The sequence below is a fragment of the Thermobia domestica genome, chromosome 7 (assembly GCF_964235325.1).
Source record: "Thermobia domestica chromosome 7, izTheDome1.hap1.1, whole genome shotgun sequence".
Lineage (NCBI taxonomy): Eukaryota > Metazoa > Arthropoda > Insecta > Zygentoma > Lepismatidae > Thermobia > Thermobia domestica.
In genome coordinates this window covers 81,840,898-81,866,084 of record NC_137460.1, presented here as the reverse complement: position 1 = coordinate 81,866,084, position 25,187 = coordinate 81,840,898, and the positions used below count along the sequence as shown (strand labels likewise).

The following is a 25,187-nucleotide window of genomic DNA, read 5'->3' as shown; positions in this document are numbered from 1 at the left end:
CACTTTTATTAAAATGTATATTCTTAGTTCCCTTGTGCCTATATACTTAATATACGCATCTTTGGCGTGGAGGACCGGATTCGATACCCGGTGGGAGCTCATGTAGGTGGGATCCCACGTTAAACTGTAGATCCATGTCTCACCTAGCCTATCCTGAAAGAGACGTAAAATTTCAATTCAACCATCCAAAATGTGTAGCTATCTTAAGGGGGATGAGGGTGCTTAAAATGTATACCTGTGACAAAAATAACGTATCTCACGAGCCCTTCATTTCAAGGAGATAAAACTTACAAGGAACGGATGTAAACGTGTCAATAGGTCATCCGAATCAAACCTAGTCCATTTGCTAAACATAACAAAGATATGTTCATGCACAAGATATTAGGTGCCATGGACAACGAAGTAAGTTCCTGGGGCGGGGCCCATTAACCCTGTTAGTATAAAGAAAATCGTAGACTCGCAGTGAAATAGCTATTGCTATTGAAATAGCTATTGGAAAGTCATGGTTTATAGTTCATTCTCTTCAGCATGAAACGAGCTTTCCAGAGATGCTATGTATTGGGGTCCATAACGTACTTGAACAGGAAAAATTGGGAGAATATTGGGAAAATTACCTCCAGAAATTCCTCCCATCAACTTTGGACCCCTCTGGAGTGGTCCCGGGATAAAAGCATACAATCCAAATATATCTTGTAAAATACTGTAGGGGATAAGAAATGAGCGTACCAAGTTTTGTATTGATAGACTGAATAGATATGAAGGAAAAGCTTGTGTACCAATACACGCTTCTTAAAACACTTTTTCTGTGTGGCAGCTCTGAATTTGTAATTAAATATTAATCAAACAGGAAATTATTCAAATGTTAGTTATTATCATCATGATAAGCTTCTGCTATGACTGGGAGATCACTTGTCAGGCATTTAGGAGCTAATATGTACTACGGTTCTCCGTTATCTATTGTTTTTTGACGTAAGGATTGCTTTCTTCCTTTCTTGTTCATCAGTTGCATTCTTCTTCTTCTCTCCTCTTTCTTACTACCTACTAAACAGGCCCTGGCCGATACCTTTCCGAATCCTTTCCATTGTTGTTATTGTTGTTGGATATCCGGTATAAAATGGCCTCTGGTGATTGTTAAATAAATAAAAAAAAAAAATAGATAGATATTCGTGAAACACTACTGAAAGCAAGATTATTAGTAGGTATGCTACTCACATACAGTATATTGTAAAATATTTGTTCCGTTTTAGTATCTAGCATTTAATTTATGTTGCATTTTATGGTAATTACCTACATAAAAATACTTCATTCTTAAATTGACGTTTACATAAATGATTGAAAAAAACGAAATTTAGAAAAAAACGAGAGGCATTTAAAAAAACGTACATTTTGGAAAAAATACGAACATTTTTTTTCTATTTACAACACTACTCCTACAACATAATTTACAACGTATATTAAAATATTGGGATTATTAACTATTTCTATTTTTTTTTTTTACTTTGTATTTACTGTTTTAGGTATGTAACATATAAATCTGTACATAGTCAACATACTATTCAAATTAGCAATATTTTTATTTATATTTTATAGGTCCTATATGATTTAAATTGTCTTGCAAGGTACATTCGCGAAGTGTCCCCTCGAGATTCGTGTAAAATTGATTCAAATGCAAAGTTGTCCGCGGCCCAATGTGTATTGTACTAATTTTAACGGCCCATACCGCTAATTTGCATATTTATGGGCCTTCATATATCGGGAATTCAATCATACATTATTATAACGTTCGGACACAAAATTGCTTTTAGTTTCTTTAGATGAAACTGGACATGAATGTGGGCATATGCAAAACAAATTGGATCAACTACTGCTTCTGTGACGCATGTTACCGATTCCCGCCGCTATCTTGGATCCACCATATTGGATTCAAGTTTCGGTTTTTCAAATAGGAATACATGGAATTCGTGTACAATTTTCTCGGAAATTCATTGGTGTAGTGAGTTTTACCGTAGCTTGTAACGTTTGCAAGGTATTCCATTTTAAATGTGAGGCACTTCACGAATATTGAACCAAATAGAAAGTTGTGCAGGGCCCCATGTGTATATGTAATCTTTTTAGTGATTTATCATTGATGAAATATTCTCTGAACGTACATACATACAGACACACATACGCCAATACAGAAATGTAGGTCTTCCAAATCTGGTCGTATCTGGATTTACATTATGCATTTTGACTGTAATAAAATACTTCCTTGCTATAGCAGTAGCGGCTCGTAGTTTGTACAAGCACCGGTTGCAATGTTGCAATATCAAAGGTATGTAGGTACGTGCAAGTGTCCCCCCCCCCCCAGCATTCTTGAGTCTTATCCAAAAAATATTCAGGAAATATGAAGAGGAAAGTCTTTTAAGCTCTATTTGTATGTTATTGATTAAATCATTTCTCTAATATTGATTTTATATATAAGCTATTTCCTTTTTTTCAAACAACCACTATCAATGTACGTTTATATACTATTTATATACAAAACCTCTACACTCATGTTATTGAACACGAGATAAATCGAATATATAGTATGTGCTGTAAGCCATGAATGATGGCGTTAATCCGAAAAGAAGAAAAAAAGCAAGAAAATTGCATGCACGCAGTTAAACAAAATTATTTAATTATATAAACTATGCATTATTTTAGACTATGTTTATTATACAAACTATGCTTTCTTCCATCTTTTGGGCTTCAAATTTTTCTATGACTTTATTGAAATCTGAAATGCTGCTCGCCAAGTTTCTCTGAATAGAAAGCATCGCTACCGCAAATATTTTCCGCTTTATTTTCTTTAATGTCCAGAAACACCTCTCTCCTCCGACAATATGCATTTTGTTAGCATTTCTTTGTATAAATATACGGTACAAAAAGTCCATTTTCAGAAACCACGTATTTTTGTCTGTAAAGAAGCATGAAATCTAAGATGTTTTCCTTCGAAAATGAAAAAAAAAAAAAAAAAAAGTAGTTTAACATTCCAGCAAATTAGGCTAAAGAAGACAGATGAGTATTGGAAGTGAATGATTTGATATTAATTTATGCTCTCCGCCGGAAATCGAACACAGAATCATGTGCATGAAAGACACAGAGCTAGGAATTAGACCAGTAGTAAGACATTTTCTTCTTCGAGACTCGATCGATCCCCCCAGAATAGGATTTTTTAAAAAATAAATCTTATCCCAAGAATTTTCACCTTTGTATTATAAATGTTAAATAAAATCTATTGACTTCGAACGACCGCCCCCCAAACTTTCAGCCTGGATCCGTCCCTGCTACCACCAGACTTATATTTGTTCTTTGCGAGTTTATGTTTTGTGAATAACTTCTTTCTTCCAAGCGTCTGTATCTCGCTCACCCTGCTAGCGCTGCTAAGCGGAGGAATTCGTAACTATTACAGAAGCTGACCAGTTGCGGACGAAAGGCAACCGCATGAGACCAATACGGGAAGATAGGAGCGATGCAAGAATAAATCCACTTCCCCATGTTAAGAGATAGGAGCTCGCTGCCATATGCTCAATGTTACTGCTTCCAGTGGCAACGTTCGCTGCCACTGGACATGTAAATCTCTCTCTTTCTTTCCGTTTTTTTTTTTTTTTTGATTGACTTTTTTCAGAAATGCATCAATACTGTTTCGCGCTCAAGAGTAGAGGTTTATTTTTTACTGATACACTACTTTAATACTTAAAAATAGTTTTAGTATTAAAAAAATATCCAGTTGCACAACCATGCAACATATAGTACCAGCCGCCACTGTGCTATAGTATAATAACAATCAGTCATAGAAATGTAATAAGATTATGACACCAATGTTGTAATGAGTTCGTTTATACCTACAGTATTTTTCCAGTTAGAAAATGTCTTGATTTGTCAACATCAAAAACATAACTGATATTACTCTGCAATGTCAATTCATGAAGTGTCTGGTGAAGGAATTTAACATGCAGTACCTTGCAAATGGTACAAGCTACGGTAAAATTCACTACATCAGTGAATTTTTGAGAAAATTGTACATGAATTTGATATATCATTTGCAGCTATTCCCATTTGAAAAACCGAAAGTTGAATCCAATATGATGGCCGGGGTGGGTAACATGTGTCAGAGAAGGAGTATTTGATCCAATTTGTTTTGCATGTGCCCACATTCATGTCCAGTTACATCTAAAGAAACTAAAGAACAATTTTGTGTCCAAGCGTTATAGTAGTGTATTATTGAATTTCGCATATATGAAGGCCCATAACTATGAAAATTACCGGTATGGGCCGCTAAAATTAGTACAATACACATTAGGTGGCGGAGAACTTTGCATTTGAATCAATTTTATACGAATCCCGAAGGGATACTTCGCGAATGTGCCTTCTTAATTCCCCTCTATCAATTAGATATGTATGATTTGTTTTTCACTATAGAAAGGTTATATTACATTATTATGGAAAAAAGAAATGCTGGCACATCTCCCACCCTCCCCGAATAACTACGTGAAATGTCCCAATATTTTGCTTTGGAAAAGTGGCAAATTGCATGAAGCGTCCTGACATCTTCCTTTGGAAAGGTGGGTTATAATACCCTAGTATAGTAACATAAAACCAGACACATACCTAGAAATTTTCCTTAAAAGGGGTCCAAAGGCGAAAGATTAGAGTCTACTCGGATCGGGTCGACAATCCGTGAGTGCACTCTTGGTGCAGACAAAACAAGTAGCCTATATTGTTTAAAAAGAAATTAAGAACTTTTGGAAGGAGGGGCCCAGAACTGGAAAAAAGTCTCGTCTCGTTTTCGAGCGAGAATTGTCATGTTTCTTGTCTCGTTTCGAATTTGAAAATGTACTTCTCGTTTCGAGATAATCGCTTTAAATATTTACTAAAACACGGAATTCAAAAATTCGCTTTCGTTCGTTATCCTGTAGGTAGAGTAACGGACAGACTGACGTACTAACAGTACAATGTTGTAAGTCTCACTGCGTGATTCTAATAAACATTTCCGTAAATGAAAATAGCAAATACTGTACAGAGTGGCCCAAAAGTAGGTATAGTATACAGTCCCGTACTGATCAGCTCACTGTATTTCATATGATTTCTTATTGTTATCAAGCAGGTAGATCTAGTTTCTTTATTATTTGTTCTTAATGTATTTTTAGTTATACCTTAAGCTCTGAACAGCAGAAGCAAATAAACCCATAAACTAGAACGTTATACTTGATCAATGCATAAGTGCATACCTAGTTTTGGGCCACCCTGTATTGATATAGTAACGCAGCCTGAATTATAGGCCGACGATTGATAAAAAAAAATATGTTTTAGGTCTAACCGACATCAGTATGACTAGGTCGACTTACGACCGCGTAGTAGAAACTGAACTCGGTCGTAAGTCGACAAATACCTGTACATTTTGCGTTCAGGAACGTAGTGCATTTTAGTCGCGAACGACGTGTATAACTTGTTAAGGTAAACATTGTAATGAAACAAGAAACAATGTTCGACACTTTATTTCTTTCTCCACTTGATCATTCAATTTTGTTTATATTTTACATTTTCTATTTATTGTCCACGAATAAGTCGAAAGACAAGGTTACTAATTTGTCTCATGATTGCTTGGTTTAATTCTGAATCCATCTTTTCATTGTAGCCTTGATATATCTACATTAAAAATAATCTCTTTCTATTTTCCATTTGCAGGGGAATGCTGACTCCAACAGAATACAGAATTGTACGTCAGAGCACGTTAATGTCAAGCTGCTAAATAAGAATAGTATAATCCCGAGCTGGTGTTTTAAAAATCCTTCATTTCTTTTTTCCTTTCTCTTTATGTTCATACGTAAAGTATATTTATTATGCTGTAAAGTTTATGAAAAGTTGTTACTTTTACGAATTGCATTTACATAAAACTTATAGATTTAAAAAAAAATGTTTTCTCTCATTGGTTTCTTCACAACTTCATCCTAAAATCAATATCAGAAAGATTTTTCGTAATACCATGCGTCTAACTTTTAAAGCAGAGCGCCTTTCAATAAGTAGGCGTGAGTTTGTTTCCAGGCGGCAGTATACAAGATTTGGACTACATATTATAGCCTTGCTATTTTTAACGTATTGAATGGGGACATTTATCTTCGAATGAACAAACAAATATAGAGTGCAAACTACTGCTAGCTGCGTTCTCTAAATAAGTAATGTAATATCGTTATTTTGTGAGGTTATATCTATCCAAGGATGGCAAAACGTGACATATACATTCGTACAGTTAAACAAAATTCAACCTTATGAATTATATCAATATGATAATAGCAAAACATTACATGTCTCTTTTTGGTCTTGTCTGCCTTTCGCTCTGTTAGTTGTCACACTGACATGTGAGATTTGTATGCTGGGAAAAGTTGTTAATCTCTCCTTAGGAATATACAGTATATACGTATACTGCACACGTTTTCACAAGTGATCTGAAAGTATCTTCAAATTGAACTTTGTTCTCCTGTGCAAATATATATATATATATATATATATATATATATATATATATATATATATATATATATATATATATATATATATATATATATATATATATATATATATATATAGGGGAGGGTAGTACACAGTGGATCAATTTTTAAAACTTTCAGCATAAATCCGTTTAATGCAACTATTACTGGAATTTGTTTAGTGTAGAACATGGACACATGTCTCCACTACATTCGTAAGTAATTTATTAATATGAAGCGCTGCTCTGTATTTTACAGTTACAGTTAACGCTAATGCTTGTAAAGTGATTCACTGTGTACCACCATCGTACACAGTGGATCATATATGCGTACACAGTGGATCAAAGGAACAATGTATTGAAAGTAATGATAGAAACCGTATGATAAAGGGGCCCATCATCTGAAAATCTCCAAATCTACATAAAATTGTAAGCATTATTGTCAAAATCTCTATTACTCACAATACAAAATAAATTTTAAAATTCTAAATAAAAGTTAGAATCGAAGTATTACAAGCATCTTAATAGCATAGTATTAATTTCAGAAATTGATTACCAAAATAAACAATACAAACGACTGTTATAAAACAAACTTTTTAGACAATTAAATTGATATCTTGTACGGAGAATCTTTGGTTTTGGATTAGTAAATTTAGTAGTTATGCACAATAGCATAATCAATTTGTTATAAAATGGAGAATTTAACTTTCTGTACTGAGTTCAATTAGTCTGATTATTCAAATTATCAGTTTCACTATGACGACAAAAATATATGTCCAGCTCGACATTATCATCCTTTGAAACTTCAAAAGGTTAGCGGAGATCAATTCCATGGAACTCTACCGGCAACCTGATATTAACAGACAATATTTTATTCTTCACAATAAGAAGTTTTGGAAGCCGTCTTACTATTCAAATATTGTGTGTGGGTAAAATATCTGGATTATTTGGGTGGACGAAACTTTCATGTATCTTGAGTTGAGTTGATTTTGAGTTTAACGTCCCTTTTCAGCAGCGAGGCTATATGAGACGTGGACTTTCATGTATCTTCTCACTTCTTAGAAACGAAATCTAAATATCATTTTTTATTGTCTTTCCTAGTCGTGATTTGACCAATATAATGTGTCCGTGAAAGAAATCTTACAAGAACGTAATCACCAGGTTGAACTTTTCTTTGACTCTGTTCCAAATCATCAATAAGTAGGCTAGTAGTTTCTGTCTCTAAAGTAACATGGTCCGTATTCCTTAGCGTGAGGGGCATAATCGTGTGACGTTAAACTGAAAGATTTCGTTTTCTAAAGTATCATCATCATCTAAAGAATCTTATAATATAATTGACTTAAAATCATCATTCCCCGTTGAACTATCATTTTCTTTTCCTTTCTTCAGGACTGAAAGTCTTTATTTTATCCGTTTTGCTTCAGATTGCTGCTGAATTTGTACTCCTTTCATTCACGGGCTTCTTTCTCTGTTATTACTTTCTTGGATGTATGATCTGTTCTAGTTCATGTCTAAGTTGGAAATACGTGAAAGGCTACAGAATTTGGGATATTTCGTAGATAAGTTACGTAAATTACTAAAGAATGCCTCAGCATTGTGTTTGTTGAATGACATCAATCTTGAGAGTCTAAGATTGATGCTATTCAACACATCTTCGGGATTTCGAATACTAAGATCTTTATTACGATTCACTCTAGACCAGAATTTTGCTTTTTTCCTACTAAGCAGGTATCGATATATTATTCTTATCAATTTCATATGCCAAACGCCTCACAGCAACGTAGACTAAGATATTTTGCTGCACATTTTTATATATTTCGGAAATAAATGCTCCAACTCTGAAGTGAATATTTGTCGTACAGAATAATTTGACTTCATTTTAACATTGTCACCTGGTACTTTCTTATTTTTTGACACATCTGCTCAAAGTTGTGTAATCAATGTTCTTCAATTTACCAACGCTGCTAACAGAATAGCCCTGCCCCACCACTAATTGAACTGCTTCTCTCATCTAAATAAATGTCTTTCATGTTGCCTTGCGTATATTTCCTTGTGGTTAAACCATTAATCTGTAACGTGTAACATGATATTAAAAGCTCCGTGAAATACCAATACTATGACTTGTTTCTAAACGAGTATGCCAAATATATTGAACTTCCATAAACACAATGAGGTACAGAGTGGATCAATCCACTGTGTACCACACCGATGTGATCCACTGTGTACTTGTTGGTGTCAACCCAAACAGTTTCCCACAACAAGGAACTATTAAAGTAGAAGAACAAAATAAACAATGCTATATTACAAATACATTCTTACCTACCTCCCATGTCCGCGATATTCTAAATTACAAGATAAATCACAGCGTCAGAGCATTCACGTCTATTACTTCATTTTTTACTTCAGCACAAGGAAAACATATTTTTCACTGCACCACAAATGAGAAGCATCCATTGTTGTTGACATTTCGTTCATAAGTGTGTAATGTGAAAACAGAATAACTGACATGCGCTAGCTGAATTTGTGCAATAAATAAATGAATAACGCCTTCTGATCCACTGTGTACAATGATCCACTGTGTACTACCTTCCCCTATATATATATATATATATATATATATATATATATATATATATATCCTTTGCCATCCTTTTACAGAAATTATGTAGTTGGCTAATATGACAAGTGAAGGTATGTCCAATAGCATGTAGTGCACAGGAGACTATTATAACAAATGACAATAACATTTTTTTTAAACCAAAGGACTGGATAGAAATTATGCAAAAACAGTATTTAAAACAGTTAAACTAATCAGTTGTTTCGCATAAGTCAGGTTTAAATGAAATGCTATGAAATTCAAAGTCAAGTGAACATGTATCTATTCAAATACATACATTTTTGTATCAGTAATCAAAGAGGAGTTTCTTTCCCGTGACACGAAGAATGGATTCGTTCAATTTGTTTTGTTCACTAAATTAAAAATGATAAATGGTGTCGAATACTTACCACTGTAATCTTTTTTGTTTCTCTCTCATGTGGACCTTCGCACTAGTGTTGCCAGATACATGTTTCACAAAAAAATAAATAATAATATCTGCATTTTATATTTTCCTCAAAATGATTTGCAAGATAAGTTTCGTATTAGTGCAAACAAGGATTTGTTTTTTTTTTTAAAAAAAAAAAAACATTTTCTTTGACAGATGAAACGTTATTTGGCATAGTGATGACCACGAGTCGCATTGAGCCAACGAGTATCTTGCATAGGCTACGAAAAACAAATTGAAAAATTTACGATTTGTTCCTTTCTTAAAACTTCATGTGTAAAAAGGAAGGGTATAGTTAGCTATCATAATCTCCATCAAAACTTTACTTTTAACTGTTGAAATATGAGAAGCCTGCTTTCAAACACCACCTAAGTATTTTTTTTTTTTTCAATTTTCCGTTTTTGCGCTTTATTTGTGTATTAGGAGTAGATACACATGCCGGACTATATAACCTTTCAAAACTCACGTAAGTCGTCTCGAAATTAAATGTAAAAAATTACATTTTTTTTATCAAAATGCGCCTAAGTCATTAAAAATATTAATTCCAAACTCCACCTAAGTCACGTCGGTATTATTTATCTGCTTTGAAAGTTTGATATTCATTGTTACCATTTCTCTGATTGGGGAGCATTGGGTGTGCAAAGATGCGTTGAAATCAGCGATGCCAATAATACTGTCACAAGTACGTGTACTTAGGTTCGCAAAGAATATAAATCTATTGGTGCCGAAATACTTATGCAGGGTCAAACTCTTACTCAGCTGTTTTGAAGAAGAGCCTTACAAAAGTTCCAAGCTTCAGAATTGCAACTACCGTTCCCAGTGTAAATTATGTAAGTGATGTAAAGAAAGAAAATGTAAAAAAAAAAAAAAAAAAAAAAAAAAAACCTTCTAAAGTTTATAGAGCTCAGTGACGGCGACCAAGCTTTCTATGAAGAAATACTTAATAGGGAGAGCGCAGGCCAATGAACTGCTATACGAAAATTTTCAAGAGCCTTTCTTATAAAGACTGTGGGAATGTCTGGATAAAAGATTTATACTTTATAGGTAACAAAATAACAATGTTTCTTCTTTGTTGTACTGATTGTAAATTTTGTGTAATTGGTTTTGTTCAAATATACAATATCCAAAGAAATAATAAAATATAAAAATACATTAAAAAATAAAAGTTTAAAATATAAATCTTAGAACTAAAATAAATAAAAAAATCATTAAAAACACACAAATCATGTTATTCTTAGTGTAAATAAGCACCTAGTATAATCAAATATAAATTATAATTATTATTTTATATGTTTTACAAGATATAATGATAGTGGAGTGTAATCATTGAGTATGTATCTAGAGAAAACATATGATTTAAGTGGTTTTTGGACGGAAATGAAACATTTTCCCCCCATTTAGGCTTAAACCTAAAATCAGACATTTCTTAAAATTTAGCACATTGTTATGTACCACTATACATTAAAGATATCGTTCAAATATTTTTCATTAAATGTAGAACAAGAGCGATACACGTTTTTCGCTTCTCCTGTAAAATTACAAAAAATGACTTAGGTGGAGTTTGGAAACAAGCTCCTCATATGTTCTTTAAACTTCTTGGTTATCAAACCCATTCTGCAAGGTGAGATATCGGGCAGTATATTATTATTATTATTATTATTATTATTATTATTATTATTATTATTATTATTATTATTATTATCATTTAGAAAAACGTTAATTTCATAGAACTATATTCAAATGTTCGTAGGTCAGGCCCCTAATTAGCCTAGACAGCCTAGAACATGAAGGAAAAAGGATACTTAACATGGAACAAACATACAAAAACATACACCAATGAACATGAAGAATTCCCAATATAAGGGGAGGGAGATTTTTCTCTATAGAAACATACACCTTCCGAGACGTGACAGGTTCAACTGTTTGCTCGTAGACAATTCCGGGGAGCGCATTACTATAAATCGAAACAAGGGAATTGTTATAGGTGTAAGGTTAATTGGTTGAAACCCAACCGATCTTGATCAATAGAGGATTTAGAAATATTGTGGCCCTAGAAAAATCTTAGCTTCAGCGTGTTTCCTCTCTCCTGGACAATATTAATAATAAGTCTGCTTAACTATTCTTCCTTTCTCTTCTTATATATCTCTGTTGTTTTGTTGTACGATTTCTAGAACACTGTAGCAGGTTTTTTAAAAACGCATCTGCAAATCTGCAACAGCGACAAGCATAAAAGGAACAATGGACTCTCATTGAGTTTGAAAACGCTGAAACGTTTGTTCGCAACATTACGGCAAAAGTTGCAATGCATAAAAGGCCCCTAACCCGACAAGTTTATCATCTTCAAATTGTCTTTCTACATGTTTCCAAACATGGAAAATGATTATCGCATGTCCAGAATAATGTATACATAACTCGAAGAGAACTGGAGCTGTTTCCCATTATTCGTAGGAAAACACAACAGAAAAATATCCCATGAGTTTCCATAAGAAAACACAATAGAAAAACTAATGCCTTCTTGATATAGGTTAGCATATTTTCAATATTTTTCATCTTATTTTACACTGACTTCCGCAAGTGCATTACCATAAGACCGCATTATAGTGCTATAATACTAAGACAGCATCCATTAATACAGTGAAATTTTATAGAAATAGCCTATTGATCTTTATGCACATAGGATGTTGGGATTTTGGTTATCCTTGGGCGTCTTGCGTGTGACCCGCAATATGAAGATTAGCAATATATGAAATACTTTTATAGTTGCTTAGAAAGTTAACAACAATAATAGTCTGTTATTGAGACACAAAATTGATGTCCATTTAGTAATGTAAATGTGTAGAAAAGTTGACGTACAAAATATCATGTTTTAACCAGATCAGAACCACAGATAGCGATTTAATGAATGTTAGATTCTTGTTCGTTTTATCAAGTGGAAATGTATAATTGTGATAGTTTTTGGAAGAGGAAGAAAAATATGAAATACTACTGGTAAGTCGTAAAATAATATACCAGTACTTCCGGGAGAGTTGTATGTCACGAACATCCATGACCTTTTGTATGACCTTTCATATGCAGTACATATTTCGTGCTGTTTATTATTGACTTTTTTTTAAAGCGAACGGGATATAATTAACGATTTCCCTGGAAAAGGCTCGAAGTAAAATATCAGCAATATATCGGCGGCTTTTATAAACGGAAAAAGTTGGTGTTACTTGCCGATAAGTTTTATTTGTAGTTTTATAAAATAATTAAAAATAAAAATAAAACAATATATTTTTGTGGTACGTGTAAATTAATGCTTATATTTGTGTATGTGTGTGTGCATGTGACTATAATTTTCACTTGTATAAAGCGAGAGCGAATTAAGACTTTGCATTTTGTATAATTTAATTGGAGTGCTGAGACTATAAGCGAATGCGCACAATGTAGATACTTTAAAAACAAATGCCTTTGTACGCAAAATATAACTCTAAATACATATTATATTATGCAAGTTTATTTTGTGTTTCATTAAATTTTCTCTTAGAAATGACCATCCATTATTACACGAGGTTTGATCAAAATATGCTCAGACCTAGTTTTTTTCTTAAAAATACTTATATATTTATCAATGTTAATTTTCCTTTTCAGCAGAATAATATACTTACTTTCCAATCTTCGAAGCACTTCTGGCATTCAATTTTGTCGTCATCTTCTCAGTGTTGACAAAACATTTTACTTTCACAGTTTCCTTTATCTTCGAAAATAGGATGAAGTCACAATGTGCCATATCCAGCAAATACGGAACGTGAAGTGTAATTATGGTTTGTTTTTCGCCAAAAATTCACAATCAAGTGGTAAAGTGTGAGTGATCGAAATTTAACATTTTCGGAACAAATTTTGCTGCCACATGTCTCATGCCCAAAGCATCCGAAAATATTAATTAGCATGAGCCAAATGATATGCCAATATCATCAGCAACCTTTGATATAGATTCAGCTATAGTATTGCTAAAACGTTGACACAAAAGGTCGCTAAAGGAGAGATGATAAAAAGACTCCAAGTTTGGATGAAAAGTCATCATCGTAGGTATTCTGCCCTTACTGGCAGGTCACTTGAAGCAGCTGAGAAACTTCCATGCTCCACGGTCCTCCGCTAACCTCTTCGTCTTCACACATGATATTTCTGTTTTTATATCATGTATTAATTGTAGTCTCCTTCGCTCCCTCCCTCTCTTTTTCGCACCATACCCTCTAGGACGTCCCTCATGATACAATTTCTTCTTAGACAATGTCCCAACCAGTTCATCTTCCTCTTCTTTAGAATATCTAAAAGTGTTCTTTTCTCTCCCGCTATTTCTAACACTCTCTCATTCGTTTTCCGCTCGACCCAACTAATTCTTTCCATTCTTCTCCACACCCACATTTCGAATGCTTCCAGTCGTTTTTCATCACTTTTACGTAATGTCCAAGTTTCCGCCCCATACAGTACAACACTCCACACGAAGCATTTTATGAGTCTTTTTCTCAACTCCCTATTCAAGGTATCACAAAACAGACTTTTCTTCCTCCTAAAATCTTCTTTCCCCATTCCTATCCTTGCTTGTATTTTACGTTCGCAGTTCATGTCATTACTAAGAATACTACCCAGATATCGAAAACCATTCACTTGTTCTATTTTCTCCTTTTATATTTGGCACAGACCTCTTCGTTCCAATCACCATATCTTTTGTTTTTCTAACATTTATTTTCATCCCATATTCTTCAAAGCCCATCCTCAGGCTTTCTAACAATTAATTGATTTCCTTTTCAGATTCTGCAACAAGCGCCATGTCGTCTGCAAATCTTATGCATCTAATCATTTTACCTCCTACCAAAATGCCGTCATCATCATGTAAACTCTTTTTCACTATCTCTTTTAGATAGACATTAAATAGTGTTGGGAGAGGCAGCATCCTTGTCGAACTCCCCTTCCAATTGCACTCTCTTCCGTCAGTTTTTCCCCTATCCTAACACTTACTTGTTGGTTCATGTATAAGTTTCTTATTAGTCTTCGATCTTTCCATTCCAACCTTATCTTCTTTAGAACTCCCAACAACAATTCCCAATTCACGTGGTCAAAAGCCTTTTCTAGATCAATAAATAAAACATACACCTCTTTTCCTTTTTTCTGTAAATCTTTCACCGATCGCCCTTAATAATCCAATAGCATCTCTTGTGCTCTTATCTCTTCTCAACCCGAACTGCTCCTCCTCAACTTCTTCATTCTCTTTCCATATAACCTTCTGTTCAGTATTCGGAGCAGAATTTTAGGTGCATGAAATATGAGACTAATAGTTCTATAATCCTCACATCTCTTTGGGTTCGATTTCTTAGCCATCAGTATCATGATTGTCTTCAGGAAAGCGTTTAGCCACTCCACTGTTTCATGTATTTCATTGCATATTCGGAACAATTCTTTCTTTTCCTTGTCTCCCATATTTTTAATAAATTCGATTGGTATATTATCTATCCCGGTTGCCTTTCCATTCCTAATCTCGGATATAGCCTTTTCAAATTCATCCCGAAGAATACTAAATCCTTTATCATCCTCGCCTACTTCATTTTCTACTTCAACATTTAGGCTGCACGGTCTATCCCTACTCTCATATAAGTCCTCAACATATTCTTTCCATCTTCCTAAGACTTCATTTCTCTCATTGACTACCTTTTCATTCTTATTTTTTACTTCATCGTAATACCCCCTTGTTTCTTCCAAAATTCCATAGATTTCACCTCCATATACATTTCCTCATACTTCCTAACTCTTTCTAGTTCTTCTATGTCCTCGCATTTTCTTTCGTAATACTCTTCCCTCGCTCTGTCTGTTTCTCTCCATAGCTCATTATTTAACTTTTTGTACACATTTCTGCCCTCTTCTGTATCAACTTGTTTCCACGTCTTCCTTTCACTCATTTTCTGAAACATCTGCTCTGTGAACCATCGTTTATTAGCCGTTTTGTGTTCGCGTTAACCTACTGCTTCTTCTGCAGCCTGCTATAAGCAAAGTTTAATATGTTCCCACTGTGCGTCACTATCTGCCCCTATTCTTTCCTCGTTTGGATATTTTTCTACGATTTTTTCAACGAAAAAAATCTTATTTCCTCGTTTTTTAACTTTTTAGTATTCAACACTATGTTTTTCTTCTGTCTACAATTTTCAGTTGAATATCTACCTCGGCCAGCACAAGATTATGATCAGAGAAAATATCAACCCCGGGAAAAGTCTTCGCGTTCTTTAAGCTATATCGGTAGAGTTCGAACTTAGGAACTTAGGATCCAACTTAGGAACAAACTTTTGCGCCGTGTGCTTATGCATTCCGAAATACACTTCTCATCGACTAGTTACTTCCGGTATTCAACCCAACTCAACCCCTCCTCCATCTCTCCTTGTCTAAAGCGGTGTGTAACATAATGTACTCTTTCCATTCAGACGGAAAAAACAGGAACCAGTTTACAAGGTTTATCGCTCTAAAACCGACTATTTCATTCGTTTGTTCTGAAATGCCTTTCTAAAGCCTAAATAAAACAAAACGTCACAAAATGTTCCCATAGCTTCATAAACACCCTTATTTGCATTCTTTCCCTTCTTCAAAGGCTGCATATCACATCAACCTAGAAAGATGCTCCTTGTGAATTCTATGGAAATTGTTAATCATGGCGGTAGGTTTTATGCTTCCAAAGTCTGTAATGCGGGCGCAGAGCTCTAAAAACTACTGACAGAAATGACTGTTATTATTTCTTGTCAGTAATTGCAAACAAATGTTCCATTTGAGCAGGACAGAAGGATGTAATTTCCCCCTCCCTTGAGCTTGAGAAATACATATTGTTTGATCAAATGTGTAGTAATATAATAAAAAAAAAGTTCGATCCCAGCTCGCACCAAGTAAACTTTGTGGTGGACAAACACCGTGAGTGTGGATTCTCCCGTTTCCTCCCACTTTTTCATTCCACCATTTCATTCATTGCTTATCGTCACCGTCTCCTTTATCCTCCCCGCATAATTGTGGGACGGAAAACTTAAAGATTTCATTTCATTTTTTTACTAATAAAAAAGTGAAACTATTATGTCGGCAGAGAATCTCCGCCTCTCCCATCCCTCGGACCCGGCGAAAATCTAAAATAACGCTGCTTTTAACAACAAACCTATATAGTTACGATAGCACATTGCTTGAGCGCTTACATTTGATTTCAAGAGTCGTAGGTTTGATCCCAAGTCATAAGACTTCATGAACAACATTGAGAGAAAGAGAGAGGTTGAAATATGGAGACAGAAAGGAATGCTTTACATATATAAGTTTAGAATTGGAGAAAAAAATTATCGGACAGCATCCATATTATGATGAAAATTGTGACTTTGTGAAACAGAAGAAGGAAAGGTTCCGAACTTCGAGGATCGCATTAGGCAGTTGTTGAATTAAAATAGTGAATTCTTTTTAGAGCATCAGATGATTACGAAGGGAGAGAAAGATCTTAAGATCTGGAGAATTAAGATTTTTTAAAAAATCTTTAGCTTCCGAGCCGGGTTTCAAACCACGAACCTTTTAGTTATCGATCCAGGACTTTGTCCACTCAACGACTGAGAACGCTACGTAGCCTGTCACATACTTTTCCTTTACCTACTCAGAGTTTCCGCCAAGATTTCAAAAACAGGGTGTGTGAAAATTTTAAGGGGGTGTGGACAAGGGCGCCGATTTCTCTGTAAATTTGGGGTGGGCCTTCAGATGCAGAAGGCATATATATGAAGATTTTAAGACAAATTGCACTCAAATTATGCCAAATATTGCATATTCATAAATACAATAGGGGGCCGACATGAGCTTTGGGGGGCTCGGGCCCCCGGGCCTCCCAGGATCTGCGCCCTTGGGTGTGGGTACTTGTCTTTTAGAAAACTTATACTATGATTTTTATCTTTCTTGTATTTTTCCAAAATTCTGCAATAACAAAAAAATGACACTTTTCCATTGCAAACCTAATTTCAACAAAGTAGAAAATGTTAAATTGACCTTCATTTTTTTTTTTTTTTTTTTGTATCAAAAGATCCAATATATTTCAGCCAAAAAAAATTTTGAGTGCCTTATATCTGGAGAACTACATATAGTGTAACCATACCCAAACTAAGTCAGTATGATGTACTTACTCCGTAAAAAAATACGAAAACTCGATTTAGGGGGCGTTAAAATTTTTTGTGGCCCTTGATCCCCCCCAAAAAAAACAATATATTTCATTCAATCAAATATTTCCTTTACGACCCATATCTGGAGAACTACATATAGTGTAGCTAAAGGCAAACTATCACTAACCTAGTAAAAATGCTTATTCCGAAAAAAAAAACTCGATTTAGGGGCCGTTAAAAATATTGAGGCACCTTATCCAAAAACTAATTAGTGCCCAATGTCGCAATCTTTTGATGTATTTTTTTATTATTCCTAAAATTCTTGGCCCTAAACTTCCACCAGAAACTGGGGGTCCACCACAAAGTTCACTTGGCGGAAGCAGCGTTTGAACCCGCGACCCCATGCACCAGAGTTGAACGCTCTACCACTGATAAGTGTACGTAAGTTGGTTGAAATTCCTGCACAGTTAGGGACTAGACACTGAAACCATCCCCAATAAGGGAGGAAGGTGACATGTAAAAGTAGTCAAATACGAACGATATTAGTGTCGAATTCATAGTTTTCGGGGTCACAAAGATGAATAGTGACACTGTTGATTATGCTTAAGTACGAGTTAAGCCTTGGTTGGCATGGAGGTCAGAGTGGGAGGGTGACAGGCAAAAAGAATGGAAAACGTTCTGTGCTTGTGTCAAATGCATAGTTTTCGGGATCACTGACATAAATAGTGCCATTCCAGATGTAGTATATGTCCAAGATCGGACCCATTGGCATGAGTGTCAGACAAGAGAACCAATGAAGATTTCCGAACAGTTCATTTGGCATGAGTTTCAATACACTGGGAGTGAAAAAAGGTAATGCTCAGATACTGGTGTTACATCCGGACCTATCAGAGATATGATTTCTGGGGAATTGTTGTTGCATTATCCCCTGATCACTAGCTAAAATCGTCATTGCTTTGTAGGGGCATAGGCAGAAATTTTATTTCAGGAATAGAAAGCTTTTTGTGGGGACCAAATTCAATATGAGGACATACTTTACTAAAATGTCTAACATCATCTCTAAAAATAGGTAAAATTTACAGATAAGTAGTGATATCGGGGGCAGGAGGATCCGGACCGCCAGGGCCTACATTATGTGTATGTCCTTTCTGCCCTGAGTCGTCATAAGCTTATCTTCAAACATATGACATACCATGTATATAAGAAATGTAGAACAGAATAAAATATAAATAGAAAATATATGTAATAATTACTAAGAGGTAGAAAATAATTACAAAATAAAGTTGAAGATCAAGTTTTTTAAACAATAACACTTGAAAGGAAAAATATATTTATAAAGCCACTTTTCACTTATGCAGGGCTAAAATCAAGTGAGGAGCGTTCATCTAAAGTGCCACTATTCATTTCTTCGAACAAGAAAACTATGAATTCGACACCAATATCTTTCGTATTCTATTACTTTTTTACATGTCATCTCTTCCCCTCCTAGTGATGGTTTCAGTGTCTTACACCCCACAATACATTGTTCAGATGGTAATTTACACTAATGCTCTCAACGGTCTTCAACCCGACCCGACCCGACCCGACCCGTGACCCAAATTGACTGACCCGACCCGACTGACCCGAACCATGATCCGACCTGATTGACCTGACCCGACAACCCGACTCGAGCTGACCAGGTTGACCCGACCCGAGCTGACCCGATTGACCTGACCCGACAACCCAACCTGAGCTGACCCGACTTACCCGACCCGAGTAGCCTTACCCGACAACCCGACCCGAGTTGACCCGACTGACCCGACCCGAGCTGACCCGATCCGAGGCGGGTCGGGTCAACCTGATCCGTTTGAGAGCACTATGGTCGCGACACTGGGGGAACGCCAAAATGAACTTCCATTGGGAATTAAACCCGGACCACGTGTACCGAAGTCTTACACGTTAACCACTAGCTAGATCAAGCGGGGGATTTGTATATGCATCTTAATGAATATTTGGCACTTAATGAGGTGTATGCATCTTAATGAGGTTTGGTTATTTCCTTTATAACTGATACCAATGTCCGACGTGGGAGAATTTTTTTTTCTTGTTTTATTCTATGTGACGAAATTTTTATTCAAGGTCAATGTTCTCACCTGCTTGGACGACAGGGGATCTTCTCGGAAGGCAGTAGCAAGAGTCTCTTGGCGGAGACAAAAGGAAATCGTTTAACTACAATGATAAGGGTTGAGGAAACAGGAGAACACCTGTGATTTTTTCTAACCCTTCAACTTTCATTCCAAAATAGGTTCTTATGATTCCGGGACCCGTGTCACTTTGATTTTTCTTTCTCGATAATTAAAACGTATTTTACAGTATATATAGTTGCACGTAAGAAGATACATAATATGAATCTTGTAATTTAAAATTTAAAAATACAGTATGATATTTAATTATAAAGTACTAATTTTATTTCATCACTTTCAGCCCAACAAATGAAATTCAAACAATTCGCTTGCTGGGTCTTGGTCATCAATACTGCGTCTTACTCTTTGTCTTGCAGTCAAGTCTTGGTCCTGCATTTCGTAGTCTTGGTGGTCTTTCATGCTATACAAGAGCCAAGAATGCTCGCCTCATCGGTACAAATGAAGACCAAGTGTGATTTTGATTAAGGTCTTTCATACTATACGGAAAGCAAGAAAATATGCTCATCGCTACTTGGTGATCACCAAAACAGGGCCAAGAGCAAGATTACTATGCAATTCGTCTTGCATATCCAATCTTTATCTTGTTCTTGTATCGATGTCCTTGGGCTTGGTGAAATAAAGTGAAATATTCAGTTTAAGGTCCATCGATTCTGCACCGAGGCTAAGGGATACGGTGACCATGAGAAATGAATGAAATGGTGGAATGAAGAAAGTGGGAGGAAACAGGAGAACCCCGAGAAAATCCACTACACGGCGTTTCTCCACCACAAAGTCTACTTAGCACAAGCTGGGATCGAACCATGGACACCATGCACCAGAGATGAATTCTCTACCACTGAGCCAACGCAGCCCTGCTTGGGCTTGGTCGTCCATATCCAATCTTCCTTTTTGGCCTTGCTTAAACAACTTCTAGTTTTGTTCTAAATCCAGACTCCATATTGGCGTAGATATTAATATTACAGTCGATTGGTAAAATCAATCTTCCACATTTACAAATTAAAGTACACACAAGTACAAAAATAAGCATTTACCATAAAAACACTAGCTGCAAGTGTTCAAAATAGATTTATGGCTTCTATAAAATCAATTGAAAATTGCTACTTTTAATTAGGCAGCTAGTGAAAAACAGCAGCTTTCGACTCCAGCCGAGTTTAAGCTCAACCTAAACTCAGTTGACCAAAGTGAACTGACCCGACCCGACAACTCGACCCGATAACACGACACGATAACCCGAAACGATTTACCCGACCCGACGCAACAACCCGACCCGAGTTGACCTGACCCGACCCGACCCGTAACCCAACCCGAGCTGACCCGACCCGGCCCATTTGAGAGCACTAATTTACACATATACTACATTCGTTTGAATTTCCTCCAGGAGTCCATGTTGCATCGCACAAGTTTATTGTACTTTTTTCTGAGTCGAAGTTCCTATATATATATATATATATATATATATATATATATATATATATATATATATATATATATATATATATATATATTACAGTAGCAATGGATTTTTTTTTACCGCCCGACTGTCGTCGTCATGCAAACATTCAGCATGATATGACGTAGGGAAATGAATTATATATATTAAGGCAGTAGGATTTAATATCAAAGATGAAACATCGCAACCTGTTAAAAGCAAATAATAACAAATATTATTTTTGAAAACAATTTCGTCTTAAACTAGCTGGGACTACATTTACTTCAAAATTGAGTTTCTCTATTGCACAGTATGAGCGTGGGTAGAAGAAAAAGTCAATAAGAATAGTCGGAATTCGAACCTAAGACCATCAAAGTAGGAATCCCTTACATTAAACAATCATGTAACAAACAACGACGCAAAGTAGACCTATTTGGCACTATTTTATCATATAGTTCTATCAAATATATATAACTTAATGAACACAATAAGAATGAATTTTACTGACTTAAAAAGTATTCTTGAACAAGGGGAAGTCCATTATACACCCTATAACTAAGCTACAAGTGGTCTGCGTCCCATCTGAATGGCGAATCCACCGAGTCAACGTTTGGAATATCCCATCTCTTTAGTAGGTAAAGGAAAAGTATGTGATAGGCTACATAGCATTCTCCGTCGTTGATTGGACAAAGTCCTGGATCGATAACTAGAAGCTTCGTGGTTCGAAACCCGGTTCGGAAGCTAAAGATTTTTTTAAAAAATTCTTAATTCTCCAGATCTTAAGATCTTTCTCTCCCTTCGTAATCATCTGATGCTCTAAAAAGAATTCACTATTTTAATTCAACAACTGCCTAATGTTATCCTCGAAGTTCGGAACCTTTCCTTCTTCTGTTTCACAAAGTCACAATTTTCATCATAATATGGATGCTGTCCGATATTTTTTTCTCCAATTCTAAACTTATATATGTAAAACATTCCTTTCTGTCTCCATATTTCAACCTCTCTCTTTCTCTCAATGTTGTTCATGAAGTCTTATGACTTGGGATCAAACCTACGACTCTTGAAATCAAATGTAAGCGCTCAAGCAATGTGCTATCGTAACTATATAGGTTTGTTGTTAAAAGCAGCGTTATTTTAGATTTTCGCCGGGTCCGATGGGTGGGAGAGTCGGAGATTCTCTGTCGACATAATAGTTTCACTTTTTTATCAGTAAAAAAATGAAATGTAGTCTTTAAGTTTTCCGTCCCACGATTATGCGGGTTGGATAAAGGAGACGGTGACGATAAGCAATGAATGAAATGGTGGAATGATAAAGTGGGAGGAAACGGGAGAACCCACGTTCATGGTGTTTGTCCAGCACAAAGTTTACTTGGCGCGAGCTGGGATCGAACTTTTTTTATTATATTACTACATATTTGATCAAACAATATGTATTTCTCAAGCTCAAGGGAGGGGGCAATTACATCCTTCTGTCCTGCTCAAATGGAACATTTGTTTGCAATTACTGACAAGAAATGAATAACAGTCATTTCTGTCAGTAGTTTTTAGAGCTCTGCGCCCGCATTACAGACTTTGGAATCATAAAACCTACTGTCATGATTAACAATTTCCATAGATTTCACAAGGAGCATCTTTCTAGGTTGATGTGATATGCAGCCTTTGAAGAAGGGAAAGAATGCAAATAAGGGTGTTTATGAAGCTATGGGAACATTTTGTGACGTTTTGTTTTACTCAGGCTTTAGAAAGGCATTTCAGAACAAACGAATGAAATAGTCGGTTTTAGAGCGATAAACCTTGTAAACTGGTTCCTGTTTTTTCCGTCTGAATGGAAAGAGTACATTACGTTACACACCGCTTTAGACAAGGAAAGATGAAGGAGGGGTTGAGTTGGGTTGAATACCGGAAGTAACTAGTCGATGAGAAGTGTATTTCGGAAAGCATAAGCACATGGTGCAAGAGTTTGTTCCTAAGTTGGACTTAAACATTTTGGAATATTTTCTATGCTTCGAACTGTACCTGTTCTGAATCTTAACATAGTCTAGTTGATATCTTCCACCGTCTGTTGGTTATTTCCATGTATATCTTCTCTTGTGCTAATTGAACCAAAGTAAGTCGCTAAGAACTACTAGTGAAATTCCTTGTCTAAATACATTGTGTTAAACTTTCAGATTAATTTATGTGCCTTATCAGAGTCGACCTTAGGAAGTGCAGAACCCAATTGGAATCAATTTGGTCGGCACCAGGTTCCAAGCCAATATGCAAGGTATTGTTTGTACGACGGGCATGTCGAAAGATTTTATATATTAAAATACAAATAGCGTTGTCCTGCTGAAGCGTATCACGTTTAAAAGCGTATATCCTCTAGGGTACAAGGTATAACTGCAAGGCTACATGTTTGTTTCTTTGAAAATTAGAGGGATAGAAGTGTAGGTTGGTTTGTGCCTGTAAGTAGGCAACAATGGAGCTCAAGCGACGCGATTTTCGTGCAATGATTTTTTACGATTTTAAGTACGGTTTATCACAAGAACAGTGTCATGATAATTTTAAAAAGTGTTTCGAGGACTCTATCCTTTCACGCGCAACCATTTTAAGTTGGTTTGTGGAATTTAATTGCGGCCGACAAATCCTAGGAGATTAGTCTCGGGTAAGACGCCCTAGCACCGCAGTTACGGATGAAAATGTCGCAGCAGTAATAAATCTTATGAAAGATTATCGCTATATGCAATACGAATTAATTCAGTCAACCTTGGAGGTTGAAATAATTTGAGCCCAGTCCATAATAGGAGAATATCTCGGCCTTTCCAAGAGTTGCAGTCGCTCGGTCCCACATGTCCTGAGCACACCTGAGCAAAAGGATGACCGTGTAGAGTGATGTCGCTATATCCTTTAAAAAATGGTCGCAAGGGAAAAGTAAAGACGTTTATAATACTGTCACAGGTAACGAAACAACATAAATTTACAACCATGACCCGAAAAAACAGCAGACGACAGCATGGTGTTTTCAAAATGAAATTCCACCTTTGATAATTAAGCGTAAGTGAGTAAAATTATGGTGGCTTCTTTTTCTCTCTAAGCCGCGTAGCAACTATACAGTTAAATAAGCTTAGAGATCTGCCCACGGAAAGTTTCCATTGTCTCTTTATCTTCTTCATTATTACAGTGCACTGAAACACACACAACAGCGAAAACTTTGGAGTTTCCACAGAAAATTGGAATTTACTGCTTATTATCCAAATTTCACTCCATATAACTTTGCTTTCTTCCCAAAACTCAAGAAAAAGCTTCAAGGACATCAGTTTCAAACAACTGAAGAGGCTATCGCAGCATATAATAATAAAATTGCTGATATTGCAAAGAACGATTTTTTAAAAATATTTTGTTCGTAGTTTTTAAGAATGGAAAAAATGTATTAATGCTTGTGGGGATTATTTTCAGAATTTGTAAGAGGGTTTATGTAAATAAGTTATTTTTTCAAAGAGTATCTCGTAAAAACTTTCGGCATTTCCCCTCGTACTTAACAAGCTTAAAGTATATTACACTCTAGTATGGGGCTCAATTGGGAACAGTCCGTCCAATTAGCTTAAGGCCGTCCTTGTGTCTTATCATATTTTCAACAAGGCCAAAATCTACTATTGCACACAAACCAGTATATTCTAGTTAAATGTTGGACTCCTCAACACCGATATAGCAGAGTTTCACAGTTTTCAGTAGTATATTATTACATTAACTAACCATGGCTACCTGAAGACTAATATTTCAGCCTTTGTTTTCGTTCCTAGCATGACAAGAATCGTTTATGCACTATTCTTTGCGAAAAATGTAAACCTCTTTCTTCCTTTGAGTATGTATTACAATCAAAGTAATATGATAAAATCCCATACAGGCCCA

The 25,187-nt window shown here is 35.6% G+C and overlaps 1 protein-coding gene across 1 annotated transcript in view; it reads left to right on the top strand.

Annotated features, from left to right (window-relative positions):
- The window catches only part of LOC145690236 (uncharacterized), a 139,719-nt gene extending 133,184 nt beyond the window's left edge, over nt 1-6,535 (top strand). Inside the window, exon 5 of the mRNA XM_081764926.1 lies at nt 5,713-6,535. Coding sequence (XP_081621052.1) covers nt 5,713-5,776 — 64 coding nt within the window. The 3' untranslated portion in view covers nt 5,777-6,535. The remainder of the gene's footprint in view (nt 1-5,712) is intronic.
- Nucleotides 6,536-25,187: the final 18,652 nt, after the last annotated feature.